Raw genomic sequence first — 25,456 nt, forward strand, 5'->3', positions numbered from 1 at the left:
TTATTTTTTAAACTTCAGCTGTGCTTAATTGAGGTTTCTGGGTGAAATGGAACCAATAGAATAGTCAAAAGTGCAAACCCCACCCACCTGTTACTCCAGGTGGGCTAAAGGAAATGCTCATCGTTTTTTAAATATGTAGAAAAGTATTTAAACCCAGGTCTGAATGGGATACAACACACACACGCCACCAAGACAATACTCCTTATGAAAGGCCTGAGGCATAATAAACTAACAGTGTGCTGATTAAAAACCAGAAGGAAGAGAGGCAGCAACAACCAGAAGTAGATAAACATTAAACAGTACAGAACCATAAACAGTAAAAATCCAACCCGACTCATTTAAGACATACAATGCTCAACCACTTTCCCAGTAGAAACAAGGAGACTACAGGGTACATTTATTTCAATTCATTTATTTTGACAGCACCCCTTTTAATTTTAATAAAACATTCCATACATATTTGCCTATTGTAGATGTGCTCAGAAAGTGACATTTTGGACCTGAATGCCAAAATATTCAAGAGATAAAGTTGCTCAAAGTTCACCTATTTTGCATAGCCCACCATACAAGCATTTCACAACACCAGCAATAACATCTGCTAAATATTTGATTTGACGAGACATCCATGTCTTCATCACTGGACAAGATAAAGGGTTCAGAGTGATGATATTTAAAAGCTCAAACTATTTATATATTTTTTTTAATGTTTATAATATATTTTCTTAAACATTAAAACATCAATTAGCTAAAAACGCTTATACTCAGATTTATTTCTCTCATATTCACATGTAGCTTAGACCCTATTTTACATTATCTGAGGTTTTTGTGTGGTGCCCGCCATCGGTTGAAACAACATGCTCTCGTTTTTGGTTGTCTTGTTTTGGCTGATAAATGTACTAAAATGGGAATCAAATTGAAATTTCAAAAATGGTAGCACAAAGACAGTTGGAGGTCCACACATCAGAGAATGTTGAATGGGAATATGTTGTTTTAAAGTATTCTTGTCAATCTTCCATAGGAAACCTACTGAAATCATAGAAATACAGATAATAGAATCGACATGACCATTTCAGCTGACATTCGACGGTAGGTGGACCGGCCGCAATATCTTTGTGGTAGTAATTAGAAGTTAAAATGTCAATTACATTTCAATTTCAATGGTGTACCAGCTAAATTGCAGTGGTCTGAAGGGATAGGTCCATTGGAAGAATAATTATTATACCATTGAAATGACACCCACCCTGTATTCAAGGCCATGTTGTCTCTCAACACAAAAACCTCATATGATGTAAAGTAGGGTCTAAGCTACAACACGGACAGCAATATTCAAACCTTGTCGCAGATTTTGTTTAAGCAGATTCAAGTCAGGACAGACTACACCACTCACAAACCCTCTTGGAAAGCCATTTTGGTGGGTCTTTTGCATAAAAATCTGTTTAATTGTCCCACAGAAAAACAAAACCCTATCCCAGGGTTTTCAGAAGATTGAGGTGAGTTAAGTAACTATTTAACTGGTCTTTGCCCCTTCCATATTTATTTTGATCCCAACAACCTCCCCAGTCACTGCTGATAATAAGCATTACCCATAAAAGTAAAAAGCTGACACCACAATACTTGAAAGCACAAAGGGATCAACAACATTGGATTCACTCCATATTACTGGGCTGTATGACAAAGTGAGAAGAAGCCTGTGTTAAATCCATTCCTAATCATCCATTCTGTAAATAATATTGCAACACTTTTTGGCCTAAATTAAAAACTACAGGGTTGGGCGAAACCCTCTCCATTTTGAAGTATTGTGGGGGCAGCATCATGTTACAGGTATGCTTGTCACCGGCAGGGAATGGGGAGTTTGTCAGGATCAAAATAAATATGAAAGGACCAAAGCCCAGGTAAAAAGTTAAGAGGACAACCTGCCAGTTTTACTTTTCAGCAATTTTTTTAATAACTTTCTTTCACTTTGAAAATGTGGAGTAGTTTGTGTATAAATAAAATCTAATTGAATCCCTGTTTAAAACACTCACGGAGGTGTAGGTGTCTTTCTAAAGACACTAGTGGAGGACAAGAGGTAAAACAGGGTCATGAGCAAGAGGGAGCAAGACGGGGAGAGGAAGTGAGAGAGGGAGCAAGACGGGGAGAGGAAGTGAGAGAGGGAGCAAGACGGGGAGAGGAAGTGAGAGAAGGAGCAAGACGGGGAGAGGAAGTGAGAGAAGGAGCAAGACGGGGAGAGGAAGTGAGAGAAGGAGCAAGACGGGGAGAGGAAGTGAGAGAAGGAGCAAGACGGGGAGAGGAAGTGAGAGAAGGAGCAAGACGGGGAGAGGAAGTGAGAGAAGGAGCAAGACGGGGAGAGGAAGTGAGAGAAGGAGCAAGACGGGGAGAGGAAGAGAGAGAAGGAGCAAGACGGGGAGAGGAAGACGGGAAGAAGAAGTGAGAGAGAAGAGGAGAAAGTGAGAGAAGGAGATACAGAAGGAAGGAAAGAGTTAAGTGGTGCATAGAGGGAGCATGGAGGTCTCACCGCTGGGACAGAGCTCATGTTCATCTGCTGTGAGTGGTTCATGGGCGAGGCGGCGCGGGCCCCCATGGGCGCCTGGGACATCTGCACGTTCTGCATCGCCATGGGGTTGAACTGATTGATTCCTATATGGGAGAGGAGAAGCACACACAAACATACAGTTCACACACACAGGATTAGTGTTGTCTACAATACACAGATGTTGTAATTAATAATCCTATGCTCTGATGAGCAGGTGAAGGAGCCACTGAGTCAGTTAGGCACTAAGTCATAACTTTTCACAAACTTGTTAATTTCCTGTTAGTGTTTCCACTATAATTTGTTTTGCCACGGTGGAAAAAGTCAAAAGGGCGCTCCAGGATATTTTTTGTAGAATGACTGATGTCATTTACAGTGACTTTAAAAATACATTCTACTCCAAAATTGTGCAGACACCATGAGGCCAATAGCATATTGGTAAAAACGTACAAGGCACCATTCCATATTATCAGGCAGGTGTTTTATTAGCAATAAGCAAGGTTTTTCTGGATCAAAACAAAGCTAATTTTCCCCCCATGGAGCCAAGAGAAAAATGTACACATTTTTTCAGCAAATCTACACATTTTGTCATGGAGCTGACAGAAAATGTTGCTGTGTGAAAGCTAATTTCCTGCAATTCTATTCATTTTGCCACGGCTAATTCTGTGTTCTCATGCAAAAATCAGGGCCCCTGGGCATATGCCCCGCATGCCCGGTCGGTAATTCAGCCATTCCAAAAGTACTCCAAAATTCATTGTTTATTTTATTGGTTTCATTCGTTTAGCTTTTTAAATGAATACAGGGGAAACACTGGCTCTAATTATGTAAATAAACATTTATGGAGAAACAGTTTCTGAATAAACCATTTACACTATTTGCGTATTGGGAGTATTTACCCTTTACTGTGTTAGTGATTATAGTATATAATCAATTGGCCACCAGGGGGGTTGACAGTCACTGAGCAGTTGACTGTGTCTGGATGAAAGGAGGATGAGAAACAAGTGTTGAAGTGTAGGAGAAGGACTGGTACCTTGAGACACCTGCATGCGAGGCATGATCTGATTTGGCACGTTGGGCATAGGCACAGATCCATCTGAAAGAGAGGAGGATGAGAGGTGGTCAACATGTCATATACCAATGCTTCCAAATTAGCTAAGTACAGCCTCAAACACCTACTTTAACCAAACTTATCCTGTTATAGGCCCAAATGCTAAATTTCACTTAAGTCAAATTTCCACCGTCAATGCATGACTGATAAAAAGAAGGGTTGGTAATGGTAATAGGATGATAATAAACATAAGTGATTATGTTACTCCCTCCTTCAATAGAGGGGTCTCCAGAGGTTCAGGGAGGAGGGTACTCACTGGCTGGCCGTGGGGACTGGCCAGGACCCATGGAGTTTGGCTGAGGAGGCATGCCAGGCTGCTGCTGGGCCCCTGGGCCCCCCACTGCCATGGGGCCAGGCTGCTTCTGGAGCCGCGAGCGCCTCTTCTCCTCCAACTCCTTCTGGATCTTATAGATCTTCTCCGCCAGGAAGTGGTAATACTCGTCCTGCAGAAATTGACAACACGATATTAGAAATAACGTATACTGAACAAAAATATAAACGCAACATGTAAAGTGTTGGTCCTATGTTTCATGAGCTGAAATAAAAGATCCCAGAAATGTTCCATACGCACAAAAAGCTTATTTTCCTAAAATTTTGCGAACAAATGGGTTTACATCCATGTTGGTGAGCATTGCTCCATTGCCAAGATAATCCATCCATGTGACAGGTGTTCCATATCAAGAAGCTGATTAACCTCTCTTGGGCAGGTGGCACCCACGGTTCACACTATTCAACAGCCAGTGAAAAATCAGAGCGCCAAATTCAAAACAACAAAATGTTATAATTCAAAGTTCTCAAACACACGACTATTTTACACCATTTTAAAGGTACACTTCTCCTTAATGTAACCACATTGTCCGATTTCAAAAAGGCTTTACGACGAAAGCATAAAGCTAGATTATGTTAGGACAGGTACAACAAGAAAAACCACACAGCCATTTTCCAAGCAGGAGAGGGGTCACAAATACCAGAAATTCAGCTAAAATTAAGCACTAACCTTTGACGATCATCAGAAGGCACTTCCAGGAATCCCAGGTCCACAATAAATGTTGTTTTGTTCGATAAAGTCCATAATTTATGTCCAAATACCTCCTTGTTGTTTGCGCGTTCAGTAAGCTACTCCAAATGTAGGAAGCCCGCCCAAAATTTCACGACAAAAAGTTTTTAAAAAAAAGTTATATTTACGTTCATTGAAATATGTCAAACGTTGTATAGCATCAATCTTTAGGGCCTTTTTAACATAACTTCAATAATATTCCAACCGGACGATTCCAATGTCTTGAAAAACGTTTTGGAACAAAGATACCTCATCACGTGATGGCGCGCCACAAAACTCATGTCATTTTCTGAGTCACCAACTTCCCGGCCTTCTTGTTCGCTCTCTGTTCACTGGAAAAGCCTGAAACTAGGTTCTAAAGACTGTTGACATCTAGTGGAAGCCTTAGGAAGTTCAGAATGAACCCTTAGTCACTGTGTGTTAGATAGGCAATGACTTGAAAAGACTACAAGAACCAGATTTCCCACTTCCTGGTTGGATTTTTCTCAGGTTTTTACCTGCCATATGAGATCTGTTATACTCACAGACATCATTCAAACAGTTTTAGAAACGTCAGAGTGTTTTCTACCCAAAACTACTAATAATATGCATATTCGAGTTCCTGGGCCCGAGTAGTAGGCCGTTTAATTTGGGTACGTTTTTCATCCGGCCGTGAAAATACTGCCCCCTACCCAAGAGAGGTTAAACAGCATGATCATTACACAGGTGCAGCTTGTGCTGGGGACAATAAAAGGTCACTAAAATGTGCAGTTGTGTCACACAACACAATGCCACATACGTCTCAGGTTGAGGGAGTGTACAATTGGCATGCTGACTGCAGGAATGTCTACCAGAGCTGTTGCCAGAGAATTTAAAATTAATTTCTCTACCCTAAGCCACCTCCATCGTTTTAAAGAATTTGACAGTACGTCCAACTGCCCTCACAACTGGAGACCACGTGTAACCACGCCAGCCCAGGACCTCCACATCTGGCTTCGTCACCTGCGGGATTGTCTGAGACCAGCCACCCGGACAGCTGATGAGTATTTCTGTCTGTAATAAAGCCCTTTTTTGGGGAAAAACTCAATCTGATTGGCTGGGCCTAGTTCCCCAATAGGTTAATAGGGATAATGGGTGGGCCTATGCCCTATGCCTAAGCCAGGCCCATCCATGTCTGCTCCCCTGCCCAGTCACTTGAAATCCATAGATGAGGGCCTAATTTATTTATTTCAATTGACTGATTTCCTGATTTGAACTGTAACTCAGTAAAATAGCTGAAATTGTTGCGTTTATATTTTTGTTCAGTATATATTTTGTTTACTTTATTGAATGTTATATCAGCTACTTAAAGTGCACACTAAGGGAGAAGGGTGGCGATTGGGATGCAGCCTATGTTGGCGTTTCAAGCAGTAGTGAGTTCATCACAGGAGGTTGGTGGCACCTTAATTGGGGGAGGACGGGCTCTTGGTAATGGCTGGAGCGGAATGGTATCAAAAACATCAAACACATAGCTTCAATGTGTTCGATGCCATTCCATTCGCTCAGTTCCAGCCATTATGAGCCGTCCTCCCCTCAGCAGCCTCCACTGGAGTTCATTACCCTGCTGTTGGCAGACTGGTACATGTCCCCTTCCACCTTCCTAGCGTACGCCACCAGGTTCTCCATCCGCCGATCCTTCAGTGCTGCGGGGTCTGGGGTGGGGAATATGGCTTGTACTCTGGAGGAGGACAGGGAGAAGAAGGAAGGGATGGTGGAGGGAAAGAGGGACAGCATAAAGGGAGAATTAAAGAGTGAGTTGAGGTAGCGGCAACCTCAATCAGAAAATTGCTTTTCCTTTCATAACACTGATCTGAACGGGCGAGGTAAGTGAACACAGTGGGCCAATCCCAAATCAACTCCTATACCCTTAGCCCTATGGTGGCAAAACCATGTGGGTTGTCCACCTATTAAACCCCAATAGATTCATGGTCATTGAGGAGAAAAAAACATTGCAGAAGAGAATGTAAGCATCTTGGTGGTACTTACAGTTTGTGCACCAGGTGGGTGCGTAGGTCCTGAGTGACATGCTCGTGCCACGTCTTCCTCACCCCCGAGGCAGAGAGAGGGTTGGCGCCCGGCAGGTTGCCCATGCCCCCCATGCCCAACCCGTCTGGCATCAACTGACTGGAGGACGGAGAGAGGAGAGCAAGACCGCTTAGGAAACATGTCATCATAAGAGTAACACCAAGGTAACTATGAGAGAATAACTTGTGTAATGCTGTGTCAAGTAACTGAGTAGAAAGAGTGGCGAGTTCAGGGATTTTACCCCAATTTCAGCCTATTCCCAACCCTTTCATATATTCAAACAACGCATTCAGGCGAGAAGTGGTGGGGAATTGCTCTTAAATTTTCATTTTGGGGTTGGGTAAACAAAGTTGTACCTGATCCCAACACTTCTCACTAAAGTATACTTACCAGAAATCCACTGACACGCTCTGATAATAGTGTGCATTGTGAGCAAATATGGCTCTGCACTGTTAACTCAGTGGTAAGGTGGGGAGTTCCTGACATCTATCTGCCCTGTTAACTCAGTGGTAAGGTGGGGAGTTCCTGACATCTATCTGCCCTGTTAGCTCAGTGGTAAGGTGGGGAGTTCCTGACATCTATCTGCCCTGTTAACTCAGTGGTAAGGTGGGGAGTTCCTGACATCTATCTGCCCTGTTAACTCAGTGGTAAGGTGGGGAGTTCCTGACATCTATCGGCGCATGCGGAGTAAGTTCCAATTTCCCACGGGGTGTAAAGAAATACTTGAAATGTGGAAACATTTTTTGCAGCATTGTGTTGGGAAAAGTGCAATCATCACCTTGAAAATTAAGATATGGGGCTCAACTCAATCAGCACTGCAGTAACTATTTTTCCAATACTCAAATTAACTCCCAGGTTGGTCTTGGGTAGTGTATAAAAACCTACAACTACTACCAGGCCGACCAGTCTCACAGGTATGCTTTCACTTTTCAGAACTAGAAGTGTGTGGGCACGGGATGAATACTGTAAATAAAGGATTTATAAATATATCTGCCACATGTAGGATTACAACTCACAACCATTGAAATATGAGCCAACTGTTTTAGCGCACTGTGCCATCAGTCATAGCAAAGAAAATATGAGTTTACATGACCATTGTTATCCATTTCTTGTTACGATGGATGTAGCTATGAATATAAACGTATAATCCTCATAGCCCACATGTATATTTTTTCTTGGTTAATCATGTAGATGTGTATGAAACAGTAAGCAAAAACATTTCATTTGGTCATATGCGGAAATGTGCCTTACTGCCTTTTGAATAGTGGTCTAGTCAAGGAAGAGTCACGCAAAATATATTGATTGGCACACTCCACTTACCAAGACCATTGTCAAATAAAGCTTGCTGTCACCTGCTTTTATAGTAAGCCTTGAGGTGGTACCACCCATCACATCTACAAGGGAGTGGATTTCATACCAAACTCTTCCCTTTGAGATGACGTAGAGGCACCTTCAAGGTGCCTCCACATCACGATTTCAATGGTAGAGTAGAACCGCTAAGGGTAGAAAGAGCCAGATCAACACTTTCAAACTTTTAAAATGAAGACCAGAATTGACGTGTTTCACTAGAACTAAGCCGAAAACAGATGTTTTTGTGCCGATTTTTTTTCTTCATCATGAAAGCTACTATTTAAATAGAATATACAGTGAGCTCCAAAAGTATTGGAACAGTGACACATTGTTTGTTGTTTCGGCTCTGTACTCTGGCACATTTGATTTGAAATTATACAATGAGGTTAGAGTGCAGACGGTCAGCTTTAATTTGAGGGAATTTTCATCCATATCGGGTGAACCAAAGTATTCAGACTTTCACTTCTTGTGGCTGGGCCACTCAAGGACATTCAGAGACTTGTCCTGAAGCCACTTCTGCATTGTCTTGGCTGTGTGCTTAGGGTCGTTGTCCTGTTGGAAGGTGAATCGTTGCCCAGTCTGAGGTCCTGAGCGCTCTGGAGCAGGTTTTCATCAAGGATCTCTGTACTTTGCTGTTTATCTTTCCCTCTATCCTGACTAGTCTCCCAGTCCCTACCGCTGGAAAAACATCCCCACGGCATGATGCTGGCACCCCCATGCTTCACTGTAGGGATGGTATTGTCCAAGTGATGAGCGGTGCCTGGTTTCCTCAAGACGTGACGCTTGGCATTCAGGCCAAAGAGTTCAATCTTGGTTTCATCAGACCAGAGAATCTTGTTTCTCATGGTCTGAGTCTCCTTTAGGTGCCTTTTACTGAGGAGGGCTGGCATGTGCCTTTTACTGAGGAGTGGCTTCCGTCTGGCCACAACTATAAAGACCTGATTGGTGGAATACTGCAGAGATGGTTGTTATTCTGGAACGTTTTCCCATCTCCACAGAGGAACTCTGGAGCTCTGTCAGAGTGGCCATCGGGTTCTTGGTCACCGCCCTGACCAAGGCCCTTCTTATGGCTGGGCGGTACATCAAATTAATTAGATTAATTCGAATTTGTTTTTGCGCGATATTCCAAATGTATCGCAAGGATGAAGGTTTTGTTCTTTTTTGTTTTTATGAGCATTTATGTCCGCTTGTTCTCGTGTTGTATTTTTGGTCTGGTTTGTTTCGCTCCTCTGTGCACCTTCCCATTTACACCAGAGAATAATACAGAAGTTACATTTCTAACAATATCCTTTGTATGTCTCAACTACTCAAATTGTGTGCAGAGCAGACACTACTAAAACAAGAGTATGAATGAACACCGATTCAGGAAAATGAATGCTCAGTTTGACACGCACGGCATTGTGGTACCACGTACCGTTAGCAACACTTTAGTCAGTCTATTATACTAGCTGTCTAGTCTTTTATAAACTTGCAATAAGCATAAAACACAAGGAATTAGCAAATCGCTCTCATTCTAAGAAATAAGGTAGGTCACTTGATTTCAACATTTGAACAAAGTGGACAGGCTAACATGCAGCTCAAACAGTTGGAGACGGACAGAAGGGTGTGTTCATAGCAATTCAACTGTTCTACCTTGTTAGCAAGCAAATAGACACGTTGGCTCAACTTGAAATATAAATATTATCTGGCTACTCACTAACACGTGGGCTTGTGCGTGAGAGACTGCTGATGAGACCTATGTTAATGTTCTAGAATGCCTGCTACAAGAAGTTAGTCATTATTAGTGAATGTGCATTATGCATGGTTCTTGCTCAATTTGTAACAAAAAAAAAATGCATTTTCAGACTTGAAAGCCAGATCAGTGATATTCCCCCCCCCCCCAAAAAGCAGCAGGTTCAAATAATTAACTTATTAGTGTGTCTTATGGTTGTGGAAGGCTTATATTTAGTATAGGTATAACTTCACAATACCTGAATTCATTAGATTATTGCAGACTGTTTGAAATGCATAGATATCGTGAATCACCCATACGTTTGGGGGGAAAAAAGAAAAAAAAAACGAGATATGATTTCTAGGCCATCAAGCCTAGGCCCTTCTCCCCCGATTGCCCAGTTTGGTCAGGCGGCCAGCTCTAGGAAGAGTCTTGGTGGTTCCAAACTTCTTCCATTTAAGAATGATGGAGGCCACTGAGTTTTTGGGGACCTTCAATGCTGCAGAATTTTCTGGTACCCTTCCCCAGATCTGTGCCTCAACACAATCCTGTCTAGGAGTCCTACGGACAATTCCTTCAACCTCATGGCTTGTCTTTTGCTGACATGCACTGTCAACTGTGGGACCTTTATATAGACTATATAGACAGGTGTGCGCCTTTCCAAATAAACTCGAATCAAGTTGCAGAAACATTTCAATGATGATCAATGGAAACAGGATGCATGCACCTGAGCTCAATTTCAAGTCTCATAGCAAAAAGGTCTGAATACTAAAATATATATTTTTTTATAAAATGGTTTTCACTTTGTCATTATGGGATATTATGTGTAGATTGATGAGGAAATGTTTTTAATTAATACATTTTAGAATAAGGTTGTGTTGTAACAAAATGTGGAAAAAGTGAAGGGGTCTGAATAAAATGAATGGTAAATCATTTAGTGTCATTTTGGGGTCACTTGTAAATAAGAATAGAATATGCTTCTAAACACATCTACATTAATGTGGATTCTACCATGATAACGGAGAGTCCTGAATGAACTGTAAATAATGATTAGTGAGAAAGTTATATGCACAAATATTATACCCCCACAAAAATGCTAACCTCCCCTGTTATTATAATGGTGAGAGGTTAGCATGTCTTGGGGTATGATATAAAATGCTAACCTCCCCTGTTATTATAATGGTGAGAGGTTAGCATGTCTTGGGGGTATGATATAAAATGCTATCCTCCCCTGTTATTGTAATGGTGAGAGGTTAGCATGTCTTGGGGGTATGATATAAAATGCTATCCTCCCCTGTTATTGTAATGGTGAGAGGTTAGCATGTCTTGGGGGTATGATATAAAATGCTAACCTCCCCTGTTATTGTAATGGTGAGAGGTTAGCATGTCTTGGGGGTATGATATAAAATGCTAACCTCCCCTGTTATTGTAATGGTGAGAGGTTAGCATGTCTTGGGGGTATGATATAAAATGCTAACCTCCCCTGTTATTGTAATGGTGAGAGGTTAGCATGTCTTGGGGGTATGATATAAAATGCTAACCTCCCCTGTTATTATAATGGTGAGAGGTTAGCATGTCTTGGGGGTATGATATAAAATGCTATCCTCCCCTGTTATTGTAATGGTGAGAGGTTAGCATGTCTTGGGGGTATGATATAAAATGCTAACCTCCCCTGTTATTGTAATGGTGAGAGGTTAGCATGTCTTGGGGGTATGATATAAAATGCTAACCTCCCCTGTTATTGTAATGGTGAGAGGTTAGCATGTCTTGGGGGTATGATATAAAATGCTAACCTCCCCTGTTATTGTAATGGTGAGAGGTTAGCATGTCTTGGGGGTATGATATAAAATGATATCCTCCCCTGTTATTGTAATGGTGAGAAGTTGGCATGTCAAGAAGGCATGATATTTGTGCAACTAACTCTCAATTCATTCAGGACTATCCGTAATCATATTAGCATCCACATTAACGTATACGTCTCTAGAAACATATTCTCTTATTTACAATCAAAGTGACTCCAAAATGACAATACATTACTTACCATTCATTTCTATTTGGCACAAACTCATCTGGAACACAAACAAAACAAAAACCAAATGCATCCACCAAATTTGTTGTCACAAGCTTAATGCAATCATTGCATGCTAGGAACATGGGACCAAATACACTTTTGACTACCTTAATACACATGTGAATTAGTCCTAATATTTTTGTTCCCCTAAAACAGGGAGGACCATGTACAAAAAGTGCTGTAATTTCTAAACGGTTCACCCGATATGGATGAAAATACCCTCAAATTAAAGCTGACAGTCCGCACTTTAACCTCAGTCATTTGATCATTTCAATTCCAAAGTGCTGGAGTACAGAGACAAAACAAAAAAATGGTCACTATCCCAATACTTTTGGAGCTCATTGTAAAAATGTTGAGTGCTGTTGTACACCGTAGTGGGCCCAGCTTTGTACCACCCAGTTGGAGTGATCTAGGGCACAGATTTCAGAGAGACAATCCAAATGGGTGAGCGGACTCACTTGTTGAGCGACGAGGGGAGCGATGAGTCCGAGAGCATGCCTGTCTCTGAGGGCACGCCCACCCCTCCTCCGGCCATGTTCATGTTAGTGCCTGGGAGAGAACAGAGCCAACCAGAGGCAGCATTACCACCAAAACAGTGACCAATACCCTCACTATACCCCTTCGACTCATCACACGGGACCCTTATACAGAGAACAATACCAAAATGAATTAACGAGTCAACCAATCAAACAAACCAATCATTGGTTTTAAATAACTATTTCATGTCTCTGGGATGTCATCCTCTGGGATTTCAAATTGTGCATATTTGCAAACCCAAAATTCAATTCAGTTGAATCAATCGTATGCATCTATCAACCCATTTTTACATTTACAATTTAGTCATTCAGCAGATGCTCTAATCCCATTGTCCTCAAGTGCTTTACAGTAACCTACCCTAAAACGCCAATGAGACCAAGCAACATTCTTACCTAGTGCATTGATGGAGCGTAGCTGCTGCCCTCCCTGGGCTGTGTTCTGTCCTCCAGGTCCTCCCTGTCCCTGAGCAGGGGACTGGTTACCGTAGGGCAGGCCCAGGGCAGCGTAGGCCCGCTGCATGGAACTGGGGTCGATGTGCCCGCTGCTGGCACCGCCACTGTTCATGGAGGAACCTGGGGAGCTGCCGGGAGGGCCCGTGCCCACCGTGGCATTGATGGCACTCTGTAGGCTGGCGCCGGGCGAACCCAGCATGGCTGGAGAGAGAGCGGAGACATTTTTTAAACATTTCAAAGAGAAACCTTGTTGCTTTGACAATGCAAGTACTTTTGTATCAAATTGAAGAGGGAGGGGGGAAGTGGAGCGGGAGATGTGAGTAATTATGAACACTAGCGATGAAGCCCAACTGCACATAACTCACCGTTCTCCCCCAGTTCTCATTGACAACAAACAGAACTACAGTTAGGACTTGGCTTGGGCCTATGTTAATAAATCATTAGTATGCCCTTCCAGAAAAGGTCTGCCGTATGTTACGTTTGATGAAAAGCAATCTACTTATTGGCAAAGACTAAGTCAATTATTTCTCTCATAGAAGTCATACAAAACTGAAGTTGTTAAACAAAACAAAATTGTAAAGCCTATATTTTTATGATCTAAAATAATATTTATCTGCTTCCACCCAAAGATCCTACTACAGCTCTATGCCTTACTGTATGTTGATCTGTGACAAGCAGAGAGCATATGCAGGTTGCCTCTGTGGGGGGATTTAAATCTGTCACTGGTTTTCTGGACAATCAGAGAGAGTTCTCCCCCTGAGCCCCTCCCCCACAGATAGAAACTCCGGAGCCCCTCCCCAAGGGTGTCAGATTACAGGCCCAGCATTCTACAGGAATCCTTTATAGCCAGCACAGAGCGAGCACAGAGCACAGCTAGGGATAAGGCCTGCAGGTGGCGCCACTGAAAACTTCACTTGCTAGGGTTCTATCCTCTCAGCTCAGCATGCTTCTCTGTTGACAATTCAGTTACATTGTAAAAAAAATAAATAATAATAATTTACCTGCAGGCCTTATCCCTAGCTGTGCTCTGTGCTGGCTATAAAGGATTCCTGTAGAATGCTGGGCCTGTAATCTGACACCCTGGGGGTGGCAACCTGCATATGCTCTCTGCCTGTCACAGATCAACAAGCCCTTAACCAACAATGTATGCATTTCTCTGTAAGGTCTACACCTGTTGTATTCGGCGCATGTGACAAACTCAATTTGATTTACATCAGAAATAATTTATAGCTCAAGTGTGTTATAGTGTGCAATGCATGTTGTAAATTCAATGTGTCAAAGTTTTTGTATCTGTGCCTACAATATGCAAATAAAATAAAATGAAATGTAATGTGGCAGATGTAATAATGACTGAGGAGACCGATTTCTGTATGAAAACTTGCTGAGGGGTGACAACAACCGGTTTATTTACAGCATTAACTCAATCTACACACAATACCCACATCCTTGAGATGTTTCTACAACTTGATTGGAGTCCACCTTTGGTAAATTCAATTGATTGGACAAGATTTGGAAAGGCACACACCTGTCTATATAAAGTCCCACAGTTGACAGTGCATGTCAGAGCAAAAACCAAGCCATGAGGTCGAAAGAATTGTCCGTATAGCTCCGACACAAGATTGTGTTGAGACACAGATCTGGGGAAGGTTACCAAAAACATTCTGCAGCATTGAAGGTCCCCAAGAACACAGGGGCCTCCATCATGCTTAAATGGAAGAGGTTTGGAACCACGAAGACTCTTCCTAGAGCTGGCCGCCCAACCAAACTGAGCAATCGGTGAAGAAGGGCCTTGTTCAGGGAGGTAACCAAGAACCCGATGGTCTCTCTGACAGAGCTCCAGAGTTCCTCTGTGGAGATGGGAGAACCTTCCAGAAGGACAACCATCTCTGCAGCACTCAAACCAATCAGGCCTTTATGGTAGAGTGGCCAGATGGAAGCCACTCCTCAGTAAAAGGCACATGACAGCCCACTTGGAGTGTGCAAAAAGGCACCTAAAGGACTCTCAGACCATGAGAAACAAGATTCTCTGGTCTGATGAAATCAAGATTGAACTCTTTGGCCTGAATGCCAAGCGTCATGTCTGGAGAAAACCTTGCACCATCCGTGCGGTGAAGCATGGTGGTGGCAGCATCACGCTGTCGGAGTGTTTTTCAGCAGAAGGGACTGGGAGACTTGTTAGGATGGAGGGAAAGATGAACAGAGCAAAGTACAGAGAGATCCTTGATGAAAACCTGCTCCAGAGTGCTCAGGACCTCAAACTGGGTGAAGGTACCCCTTCCAACAGGACAACGACCTTATGCACACAGCCAAGACAAAGCAGTGGCTTCATATGGCAATTCTCTGAATGTCCTTGAGTGGCCCAGCCAGAGCCCAGACTTGAATCCGATGAAATATCTCTGGAGACCAGAAAATAGCTGTGCAAGGACACTCACCATACAACTAGACAGCACTTGACAGGATCTGCAGAGAAGAATGGGAGAAACATCCCAAATACAGGTGTGCCAAGCTTGTAGCGTCATACCCAAGAAGACGAGGCTGTAATCTCTGCCAAAGGTATTTCAACGAAGTACTAAATAAAGGATCTGAATACTTACGTAAATGCTATATTTCCATTTGGTTTTTAAAATATATTTGCAAAAATGATGGGGTATTGAGTGTAGATTGATGAGGAAACAAAACAAAACAATTGAATCAATTTTAGGATATGGCTGTAACGTAACAAAATATGGAAAAAGGGTTCTGAATACCTTCCGAATGCACTGTATCTACTTGAATGGCTATGCTAATGCCAAAACACCTGTATGGGAGGATATTACACAATACCCAACGTCTCACACACACACACACACACACACACACACACGTGTGTGTGATGGACTAAAGGGTCCTAGGGAAAAACAACAGGTACTCACGCTGCTGGTTCCTTTTGTCGCTGGCGTTCTTCAGCGGCAGGCAGACGGGGCAGTCATGCCGCGTGCAGTTCTTCCAGTGAGAAATTATCTGTCTGGACGACGCACAATGAGCCACTGAGGGGATAGAGGGATAAGAGAGGGAGAGGAAGAGGAGAGGGGGGGAGGAGGGAGAGAAGGATGAGAATGAGAGAAAGGAAAGAGGAGAGATTGAATGAGACAGAAAAAGAGCAAGAAAGATGAGGGATGACAGAAGAGGGAGAGAGAAGGCAACGAGTCATTGAAAAACATAGTAGTAGCTATGTAGTAGCTATGACAAGATGACCACTTCCTGTCCAAGACACCATATAAGCTGGGCAAATAAACACTTGAGCACAAAAAACATGCTTTTGCCCAGTAAATCAGAGTCAAAGAAAAAACAACAACTCAAAAATTTGTAACTATTCCCAGCCTAATGTGCCTGTTGCCTAATGGGCCCTGTGGACTAACAGAACGGTACCATTGTGTTCGCACAGTCAGATAATTGCTGTAATAGATTTGATTTAGACCCAGGGAATGGAAGTAAATGGTGTGATTGCTCAGGAGGAAGACTCCAATAACAGCATGATTAGGGGCTTTAGAGACACACGGTGGTGAAAATCCTACGGATATCAATGCATTACCTTAAGTGGAAGTTAAGATACATCCCTTCAAGAGTATAAAAGAGGTCATTCTACTCCTGCTAACATCAAATAAGTCTCATCCCAGAGTTTATATTACTTAAAGAAAAGCCTCAAGTATTTGAGTTATCATTAATAAATCTTCTTAGGGCTAGGGTCTATTTTCCTGAATTTCCGGCTGACTGACGTGCCCAAAGTAAACTGCCTGTTACTCAGGCCATGAATATAATTGGTAGCATTGGATAGAAAACCCTTTCAAGTTTGTAGAAATTTTAAAATAATGTATGAGACTATAACAACTGATATGGTAGTCAAAAATAAAATTAAAATAAAAAAAAGATTCTGGTTGGTTTAGGTCCGAGGCTCTTATAATGGAAAGCTATGGGTCCTATGCAATTCTAGCTCCCAGAATGCAATTCCTATTGCTTCCACTAGATGTCAACAGTCTGTTCAAGGTTTCAGGCTTGTTTCTTACAAAATGAGTAAGAATTTTGAGTTTTGGTACAAAGAGCCTCAGTGGAAAATCAGTTTGTTCGCGCGTGACAAAGGGGACACGCGCCTGCCAATTTTACTTTTCTATTGAACATACTTCTTTCTGTATGAAATATTATAGTTTATTTACATTTTAGGGTACCTGAGGATTAAATGGAAATGTAGTTTGACTTGTTTGAACAAAGTTTAGCAGTAGCTTTCTGGATTCCTTTGTCTGCATGTTGAAATCGATGGTGCCAACTAAACAGACCTTTTGGCATATAAAGAAGGATTTTATCTAACAAAACGACCATTCATGTTGTAGCTGGGACCCTTGGGATTGCAAACAGAGGAAGATTTTCAAAAGTAAGTGATTTATTTAAATCGCCATTTGTGATTTCATGAAGCCTGTGCTGGTTGAAAAATATGTTGTGGGGCACCGTCCTCAAACAATCGCATGGTACGCTTTCGCTGTAAAGCCTATTGTAAATCGGACAATGCAGTTAGATTAACAAGAATTAAACTTTTAAATGATATAAGATACGTGTGCGTTCATAAATGTTTAATATTACGATTATTTATTTGAATTGCTAGCGGGACGCCTATCTCTATTAAGTCCCAGGGCTAGTAGGTACGTGATATACTACACCACAAAATGTCAAACAAATACAAAATTGGAACCGGCAAACCCCAAACAACAAGAAGGCCATTTAAACAAATAATCACTAATATAAGCCATTTTAAAAACACGTAAACAGCACAACCCAATTAAAACCAGATGAGACCTAGAACATCATATATCCTCATTTGACCCCATAGCCATTAAAACACATTACCAATATGACTGGCACCATGGGGTTAAAGGTCAGAGGCCATCAACCTAGAGACACCCTTTAATGTCCAGAGCAGCACGGGGCGGGAGGAAAGTGCCGTAGCCACCCAGACAGACAGACCCAGTGTGGAGACTAACGCCACTCGAGTATTTACATTAGGCCTAAGCACCCAGACAGGCTTTTAAAACAAGCCCCGGGATTTATAGCTGCTGGTGTCCTCACTATTAATATAGGCTGGAGCAGGCTTTCAGTCAGTCACAGGGGCAAACACGAGGGAGGGAATGGAAGACAATGGTTCTTTCCAAATGAATCTTTCCTCAATTCTGCAAATCCTCTCTTCACTTCCTTCTCAAAACACACAGAGAAGGACAGAGGGCAGGGACCTTCAACCTTCTCCAACACAGTAGAGAAGTAGTTGAGCAGATAGGATGCAAGGAATAGCGTAAAGACTAATTCAGATGGAGCCATGGAGAAGGAGGAGCGAGTGGCTTTGGGCACAGCAGCACAGAGAAAGGTAACCAACTGTTGACTTCAACGTCAATCAACAAACTATAGCCTTCTAAACGGCAGGAGGAGAAGATCTACATGTCTCTTACATTAAATGGAGTAAAAATGATATCCCGTTGGACATTAACGAGTGTGTGTTCAATCATATTCACACAGGCTCAGTCCCCCAACACTTTTCCAGCAACCAACACCACAACCCCCCTTCCCCAGACACTCACCCTGGCAGGACTTGCCGGCCTGGCAGTGTGTCATGTGGTTGAGGACGTTCTTCATGGTGCGGCAGTGTGGCAGGGCGCAGGCCCGCACCTCCCCATTGGCCTGCTCCCGCCGCTGGCACTTGTGGGCGTGGAGCAGCAGGACCAGCTGTTGCTGGATGAGCTTGCGCTTCTCTGGGTCGGCCGTGTGGCTTGCCGTCGCTGCAGACACCCCACCGCCAGGGACTATGGAGGATACCTGCTGCATCTGGGCCTTGGGAGGGAAACGCAACAAATAAGTGAGGTAGACTGGATTTATTTGAAACTTAGCTTGAACCCAATTACTTGAATTGGAACTGGGTCGCTTGAATTGGATCCCTGAACTGTTTATATTGAAATGGAATCGCCCCATCCCTGTAATTAAGCCTACTTATACAAGTACATTACTTTCACAATTTGAAAAAGAAAAGCTGATCTACACTAACTAAACGCATTTATGCCGAGATCAATGGGGTGAGGTTTGATTAGGGAGAAAGAGAGGGAAAACATTTGTGTGAGAAAGACAAAGAGCGGCGGGGGAAGAGTGGTGAACAGAGAAAGAACGATTCCCAGACAGAATAATGGGAGGCAGCCAATGAATGAATCAAAAAGAAAAAAAGCCCCCCCAAAAGGCCTGGTAAACATCCAACTATTTCACATAAGACTCCATTAACCTTTAACCAAAATAGAAACACTAAACTATTTCCTCTGTAATGAGTTCATTAGGGCCTTTTCCTGTTCCTGGGAGAGAGATTTGCATGCAGTATTTACTCAGTGCCTTGAAAGAGACTCCTCTTTTTTTCTCTTCCTCTTTTCCCTCATTCTCTCGCTCTGCACAACAATATTCTGAGTGGAGTGCATTTTAACAAATGTTTCCCCCTTGCAACGATCTCTCATTCTGCATTCCAGGCCTGGCTTTTGGAGATGGAAGAGAAATATGTCGGAATAATTGTTCCAATACCGCGGCATTGGGAACTGCTCCGTTATTCAAAGTCAATGCAGAGACTAATGGACTCAGACTTCAGTTGAGTTGTCACTACGTGAGACTAAATCTGAAAGGATTTGATAGGCGTTAGCGATGTGGTAATACATCTACTTTGTCCTCTGATAGGCAGGGGGTAATTTTCACCGTATTGCTTCATCCAATCCTCTCATAGTACGTAGGATCTAGGGGTCACTGATAGGTGTTTTAGAGACCAGTCCTCTAACTAGGACCTAATCTAATCTCTTCAGTGTTCAAACATCTGAAAGGACTAGGTAGGTGTGCACATTAATATGATGATGGCTTCACTTAACCCTCTGATAAACTGAGTGAAGATTCCAACATATCTTTTGTATAGTCAGTACTTTCATATCTGAGAACACCAAGAGGATAGGGGCAAGGTTACAAGTCTGAAACCCAAAGGCATGGGGACCACATCAGATCTGAGAGCTGATTTTTGTGGCCCCCAGACAGATATCGGATTCCAACTATTTAAGGGGGCTAGACGAAGAGGCTCGAGATCCAAATGGAAACAGACCTTTCCCAGAACCCTCTGTTTAGGTCATCATGTAAACTAACCGCAGGTTTGCATTTATCCTTTTCTACAAAGTCGGAGGAACTTACCAGGTTTGGCATGCTGCTGGCCCCTTTCAGGTCACTGGGGAAGGGCGGCAGGCTGTTGGCAAGGGCTGCCTTGTTCCGGAGCTGCTGCTGGGTGTTCACCCCCATCTGCTGCTGGACCCCGCCCTGGCTGTACTGCTGCCCAAAAGGACTGCCAGCCATACCCATCTACAGAGAGACAGGGGATTAGGACAATCCCTGAGGTGAACCAGGTCTCTGTTCCTGAGTTTCAAAACGGGTCAAGAAGGACCAGGACAATGTATGATTTGGGACTGTAACTCCGTGAAACTAACCTATTGGGTTAAAATGAAATTGGACCCCAACACTGCAAAGCACAGCCACAGGTTTCCCTACTGCACATAATACCAAAGAGCCTAGTGTTTGAGCACTGATTCTGTGGGAATTGTCTAGAAGGAGAGAATGACGTGCAATGGCGGGTCTGACGGTTGACATCTGTCTCTCCGTGGTTGAGATAAGAGGAAGTGGCCCCTGTTACAAGACCTCCCCAAATCACACCATCTCTCAACCACAACATGTAATAGTAAACAAGGGAGCACCTAAACCCAACACAGGCTAGGTATAGATATGAATATATAGATATGAATATATATATGTCTATCAAGTAACTTGTAGATGATTGTACATGTCAGATCTTGTGGAGGAGCTCATTGAAATGGATGAAAATAAGAGAGCGGTCAGATGCAATGTGACTTATTTCAACAGGTCTTTGTCCCCGTCGTTATAACTGCGAAACCCAAAAACTGGCAAATAAGGAAACAGAGGTATGAAAGAAACATTTACCTATGAGTGTCTGCCAAATCCCATCCATTTATCTATCCATCATTAAACTTCCTTGACTAGCTTCTCAATGTGACTTGAACACATAGAAGACACTATTTCAGAGCCAACAGGTGGTTACAGGCATTACATTTACATTTTAGTCATTTAGCAGACGCTCTTATCCAGAGCGACTTACAATAGTGAATGCATACATTTCATACATTTTTTTCCGTACTGGTCCCCCGTGGGAATCGAACCCACAACCCTGGCGTTGCAAACACCATGCTCTACCAACTGAGCCACACGGGACCTGGCATGGACAGAATAGTTAAGTGCGCAGCAGCAATCTCTTTAGAATAAATAAAAAAACACTCATTTTGATTTTCCAATATGACCAATAAGGTTTAAAACATGCAATTATGACATCTACAGTGAGTATACCAAACATTAGAAACACCTTCCTAATATTGAGTTACACTCCCATTTGCCCTCCATATAGCCTGAATTTGTTAGGGCAAGGACTCTACAGGGTGTCGAAAGCGTTCCACAGGGACGCTGGCCCATGTTGAGTCCAATGCTTCCTACAGTTGTGTCAAGTTGGCTGGATGTCCTTTGTGTGGTAGAGCATTGTTGATACACACGGGAAACTGTTGAGCGTGAAAAACCCAGCAGCGTTGCAGTTCTTGACAAACCGGTGCGCCTGGCACCTACTGCCACACCCCATTCAAAGGCCTTTACAGTGCATTTGGAAAGTATTCCAATTTTGTTATGTTACAGCCTTCTACTAAAATGGATTGACTTGTTTTCCCCCCCCCCGACATCAATCTGCACACAATACCCCAAAATGACAAAGCAAAAACAGGTTTAGATTGAAATATCACATTTACAAAGTATTCAGACCCTTTACTCCGTACTTTGTTGAAGCACCTTTGGCAGCAATCTAAGCCTTGCGTCTTCTTGGGTAAAACACTACAAACTTGGCACACCTGTATTTGGGGAGTTTCTCCCATTCTTCTCCGCAGATCCTCTCAAGCTCTGTCAGGTTGGATGGGGAGCGTCGCTACACAGCTATTTTCACAGATGATCGATCGGGTTCAAGTCCGGACCACTCAAGGACATTAAGAGACTGTCCCGAAGCAACTCCTGCTTTGTCTTGGCTGTGTGCATAAGGTCGTTGTCCTGTTGGAAGGTGAACCTTCGACCCAGTTTGAGGTCCTGAGCTCTCTGGAGCAGGTTTTCATCAAGGATCTCTGTACTTTGTTCCATTCATCTTTTCATCAATCCTGACTAGTCTCCCAGTCCCTGCCGCTGAAAAACACTCCCACAGCATGATGCTGCCACCAACATGCTTCACCGTAGTGATGGTGCCCGGTTTCCTCCAGACATGACGCTTGGCATTCAGGTCAAAGAGTTCAAACTTGGTTTCATCAGACCAGACAATCTTGTTCCTAATGGTCTGAGAGTCCTTTAGGTGCCTTTTGCCAAGCAGGCTGTCATGTGCCTTTTACTGAGGAGTGGCTTCCGTCTGGCCACTCTACCATAAAGGCCTGATTGGTGGAGTGCTGCAGAGATGGTTGACCTTCTGGAAGGTTCTCCCATCTCCACAGAGAAACTCTGGAGCTCCGTCAGAGTGATCATCGGGTTCTTGGTCACCTCCCTGACCAAGGCCCTTCTCACCCGATTGCTCAGTTTGGCCGGGCGGCCAGCTCTAGGAAGAGTCTTGGTGGTTCCAAACTTCTTCCACTTCAGAATGATGGAGGCCACTGAATTTTTTTGGTACCCTTCCCCAGATCTGTGCCTCGACTCAATCCTGTCTCAGAGCTCTACGGACAATTCCTTTGACCTCATGGCTTGGTTTTTGCTCTGACATGCACTGTCAACTGTGGGACCTTATATAGACAGGTGTTTGCCTTTCCAAATCATGTCCAATCAATTGAATTTACCACAGGCGGCCTCCAATCAAGTTGTAGAAACATCTCAAGGACGATCAATGGAAACAGGATGCACCTGAGCTCAATTTCAAGTCTATAAGCAAAAGGTCTGAATACTTATGTAAATAAAAAGGCGTTTTTTAAAATACATTTTCTAAAATGTCAACAACAAAAAAATTCCGCATTGTCATTATGGGGTATTGTGTGTAGATTGATGAAGAAAAACATTTGTTTAATCCATTTTAGAATAAGGCTGTAACGTAACAATGTGGAAAAGGGGAAGGGGTCTAAATACTTTACGCAAGGACTGTACATCATTTGTCTTCCCCATTCACCCTCTGAATGGTACACATACACAATCCATGTCTCAATTGTCTCAAGGCTTAAAAATCCTTCTCTAACCCATCTACTCCCCTTCATCTACACTGATTGAAGTGGATTTAACAAGTGACATCAATAAATGATCATAGCTTTCACCTGGATTCTCCTGGTCAGTGTGTCATGGAAAGAGCAGGCGTTCTTAATGTTTTGTCAGTGTATAGCTCAGGTCTTCAAGTGTCAAATCAGCAGTTGCTACATCCATTTTTGGACTTAATGATATGTACCCAAGAAATACCTCACTAGCTTACAATGTCGTACCCCATCAGAACGCAAAATATAAGCTTGTTTTACCCCAATGTTTGTAAACAAATTAAATGTAAACAAACACTGTTTAGCCACAAAACATGGTTAAAACTATACTTTTGATATCAAAGACAGTCCTTGCATCCATAGCTCTGTCTATTAATTGGAGAGTGATTACATTTCCCCAGCCCCATCCCTCTGCTTTTTACCGAAACAGGGGCGAGGAGATAATTTGTTATCGTTTTAACTGCTGATTGCCACTTTAGTATGTTGGATGACTAGCAATCGAGCATAATGACCTAATCCCCACTTCTAGTCCATCCCTCTCCTGGTGTGCATGTGTACACAGCCCTGACTGCTCTGCTCTAGCAGCTTGCTCCTCTACTGTGCTCCGCTGTGCTTAGTGGAGAGGAGGAGGCTCTCCCGCCGTTGTCAGCGCTCCAGCAGACAGATGAAAGAGCCAGAGACCAGCAGCAGTGTAGCCACGCTCAACAGCTGAGCTCTAGTCTGCTCCTCCCCCTACATACAGCGGAGCTCTGACGCTCCCGACTTCCGCTCTGCCTCACGTCCACTTTAGTCTCCCACAAACAAACGGTCTCACGTGCCTGGTCTAGCACAGGCACACACATGCTTACTGACTGGCTAACACACTTCAAGCTCTAACATCGTTCTTCCTTTTAACATGCAGGCCAACTCTAGACTAGCTCTCTCTAGCTCTGACACACACACTACTACCTGAACTGGATAATTTATTTAGCACATCTTCCATAAGCAGTGGAGTCACAACGCCCCCCCCCCCCCGAGCTTTAGGACGCCCCAACACACACTTTTTATCATACCGGTACTGAAAATTATACAGTTGGCATTTCAAAATACTCCAGTATACAGTGTACCACCCAAACCTTAAACACACAACGGCGCAGGGGAATCAACTCCCAACGAGAGCGAACATGCACGGAAATGTAATACATTCAAAACACACCCCAGACTGATGTGGAGACAGCCTCTGCAATAGCCGCTTTCCCTCTCTCCATCCCTCGCTCCTCCTCCTTTCTCTCCTTCCACACACACATCCCCTTAACATGATTTACAGCTTATGAGCCAAGGGGCCAGGGAGGGCCAGCACACACAATTGGACGAGAAAGAAGAAAATAAGGAGAAAGAATGAATGAAGGTAAACTAGACGGAGGAAGAGAATGTTAGAGGGACAGCGAGAGAGGACTCACGAAGAATGAATGAGAAAGGAAACAAAATAGAGAATGAGTGTGTTCACATGCCCTATGCCAAACCAGGGGTGTACCGCTTGAATTTCTTAGAACGGCATTGGTAGCAGTACTGTAGCTAACGGAAACAACGACTGAGACCTGAGAGTATAGTTTCAAACTGAAAACGAAGGTAGATCAAGTGGTCTTCTTGTCATCAGGTTGTGGTTGTCTCTCCGTTTCAAATAGTTGTCTCATGGCTAGACCACAAACCCAAGGGCTCTTTTAAAGTGCCACCAGTGCCACCATTGCAGAACTATTGCACAGAAAAGGTGTTTTGTTGACACAGCTTCTAAAATGGAGTATCAAGTCAAGCATTTCATTAACTGCAAAACCACTCATGTCATCTACAGATTGGAATGTCCACAGTGCAAGGTGTTCTACCTTGGACGGACAAAGAGACGCCTTCAGAACCGCTTAGCAGAACACAAGTACGCCATACGGGTAGGCAATGAAGACTACCCCATGGCAAGGCACTATAAGTCCTTACACCATGGGGACCCTTCCTCCCTACAATTTATGGGTATTGATCATGTTCCGGCCTCAATTAGAAAAGGGGACCATCTTAAAACAGCTAAATCAAAGGGAAGGTTTTTGGATTTACAAACTACAGGCCACCAAGTACCCTAGTTTAAATATAGATATCTCACCTTTCCTGTAGGGTTGTGAGAGGTCCATTTTCTGTCATCTAGTGGACATTTTGCTCCATTGCCCTCAGCTATGTTTAGACTGTTGTCTGTGTTTGCTGTGTTCCAGTGTACTATGGAATAGACAGGTCTCCTGTT

At 43.2% G+C, this 25,456-nt stretch overlaps 1 protein-coding gene across 1 annotated transcript in view; it reads right to left on the reverse strand.

Moving 5' to 3' along the window:
* LOC106601889 (histone lysine acetyltransferase CREBBP) overlaps positions 1–25,456 on the reverse strand; it is a 92,497-nt gene that overhangs the window by 27,903 nt on the left and 39,138 nt on the right. The window contains 10 exon segments of the mRNA XM_082972850.1: positions 2,516–2,637; positions 3,561–3,623; positions 3,895–4,081; positions 6,274–6,391; positions 6,700–6,837; positions 12,329–12,419; positions 12,800–13,060; positions 15,772–15,885; positions 18,457–18,706; positions 20,078–20,242. Of these exon segments, the coding sequence (XP_082828976.1) occupies positions 2,516–2,637; positions 3,561–3,623; positions 3,895–4,081; positions 6,274–6,391; positions 6,700–6,837; positions 12,329–12,419; positions 12,800–13,060; positions 15,772–15,885; positions 18,457–18,706; positions 20,078–20,242 (1,509 nt within the window).

This window comes from Salmo salar, chromosome 03 (assembly GCF_965601325.2).
Source record: "Salmo salar chromosome 03, fSalSal1, whole genome shotgun sequence".
Lineage (NCBI taxonomy): Eukaryota > Metazoa > Chordata > Actinopteri > Salmoniformes > Salmonidae > Salmo > Salmo salar.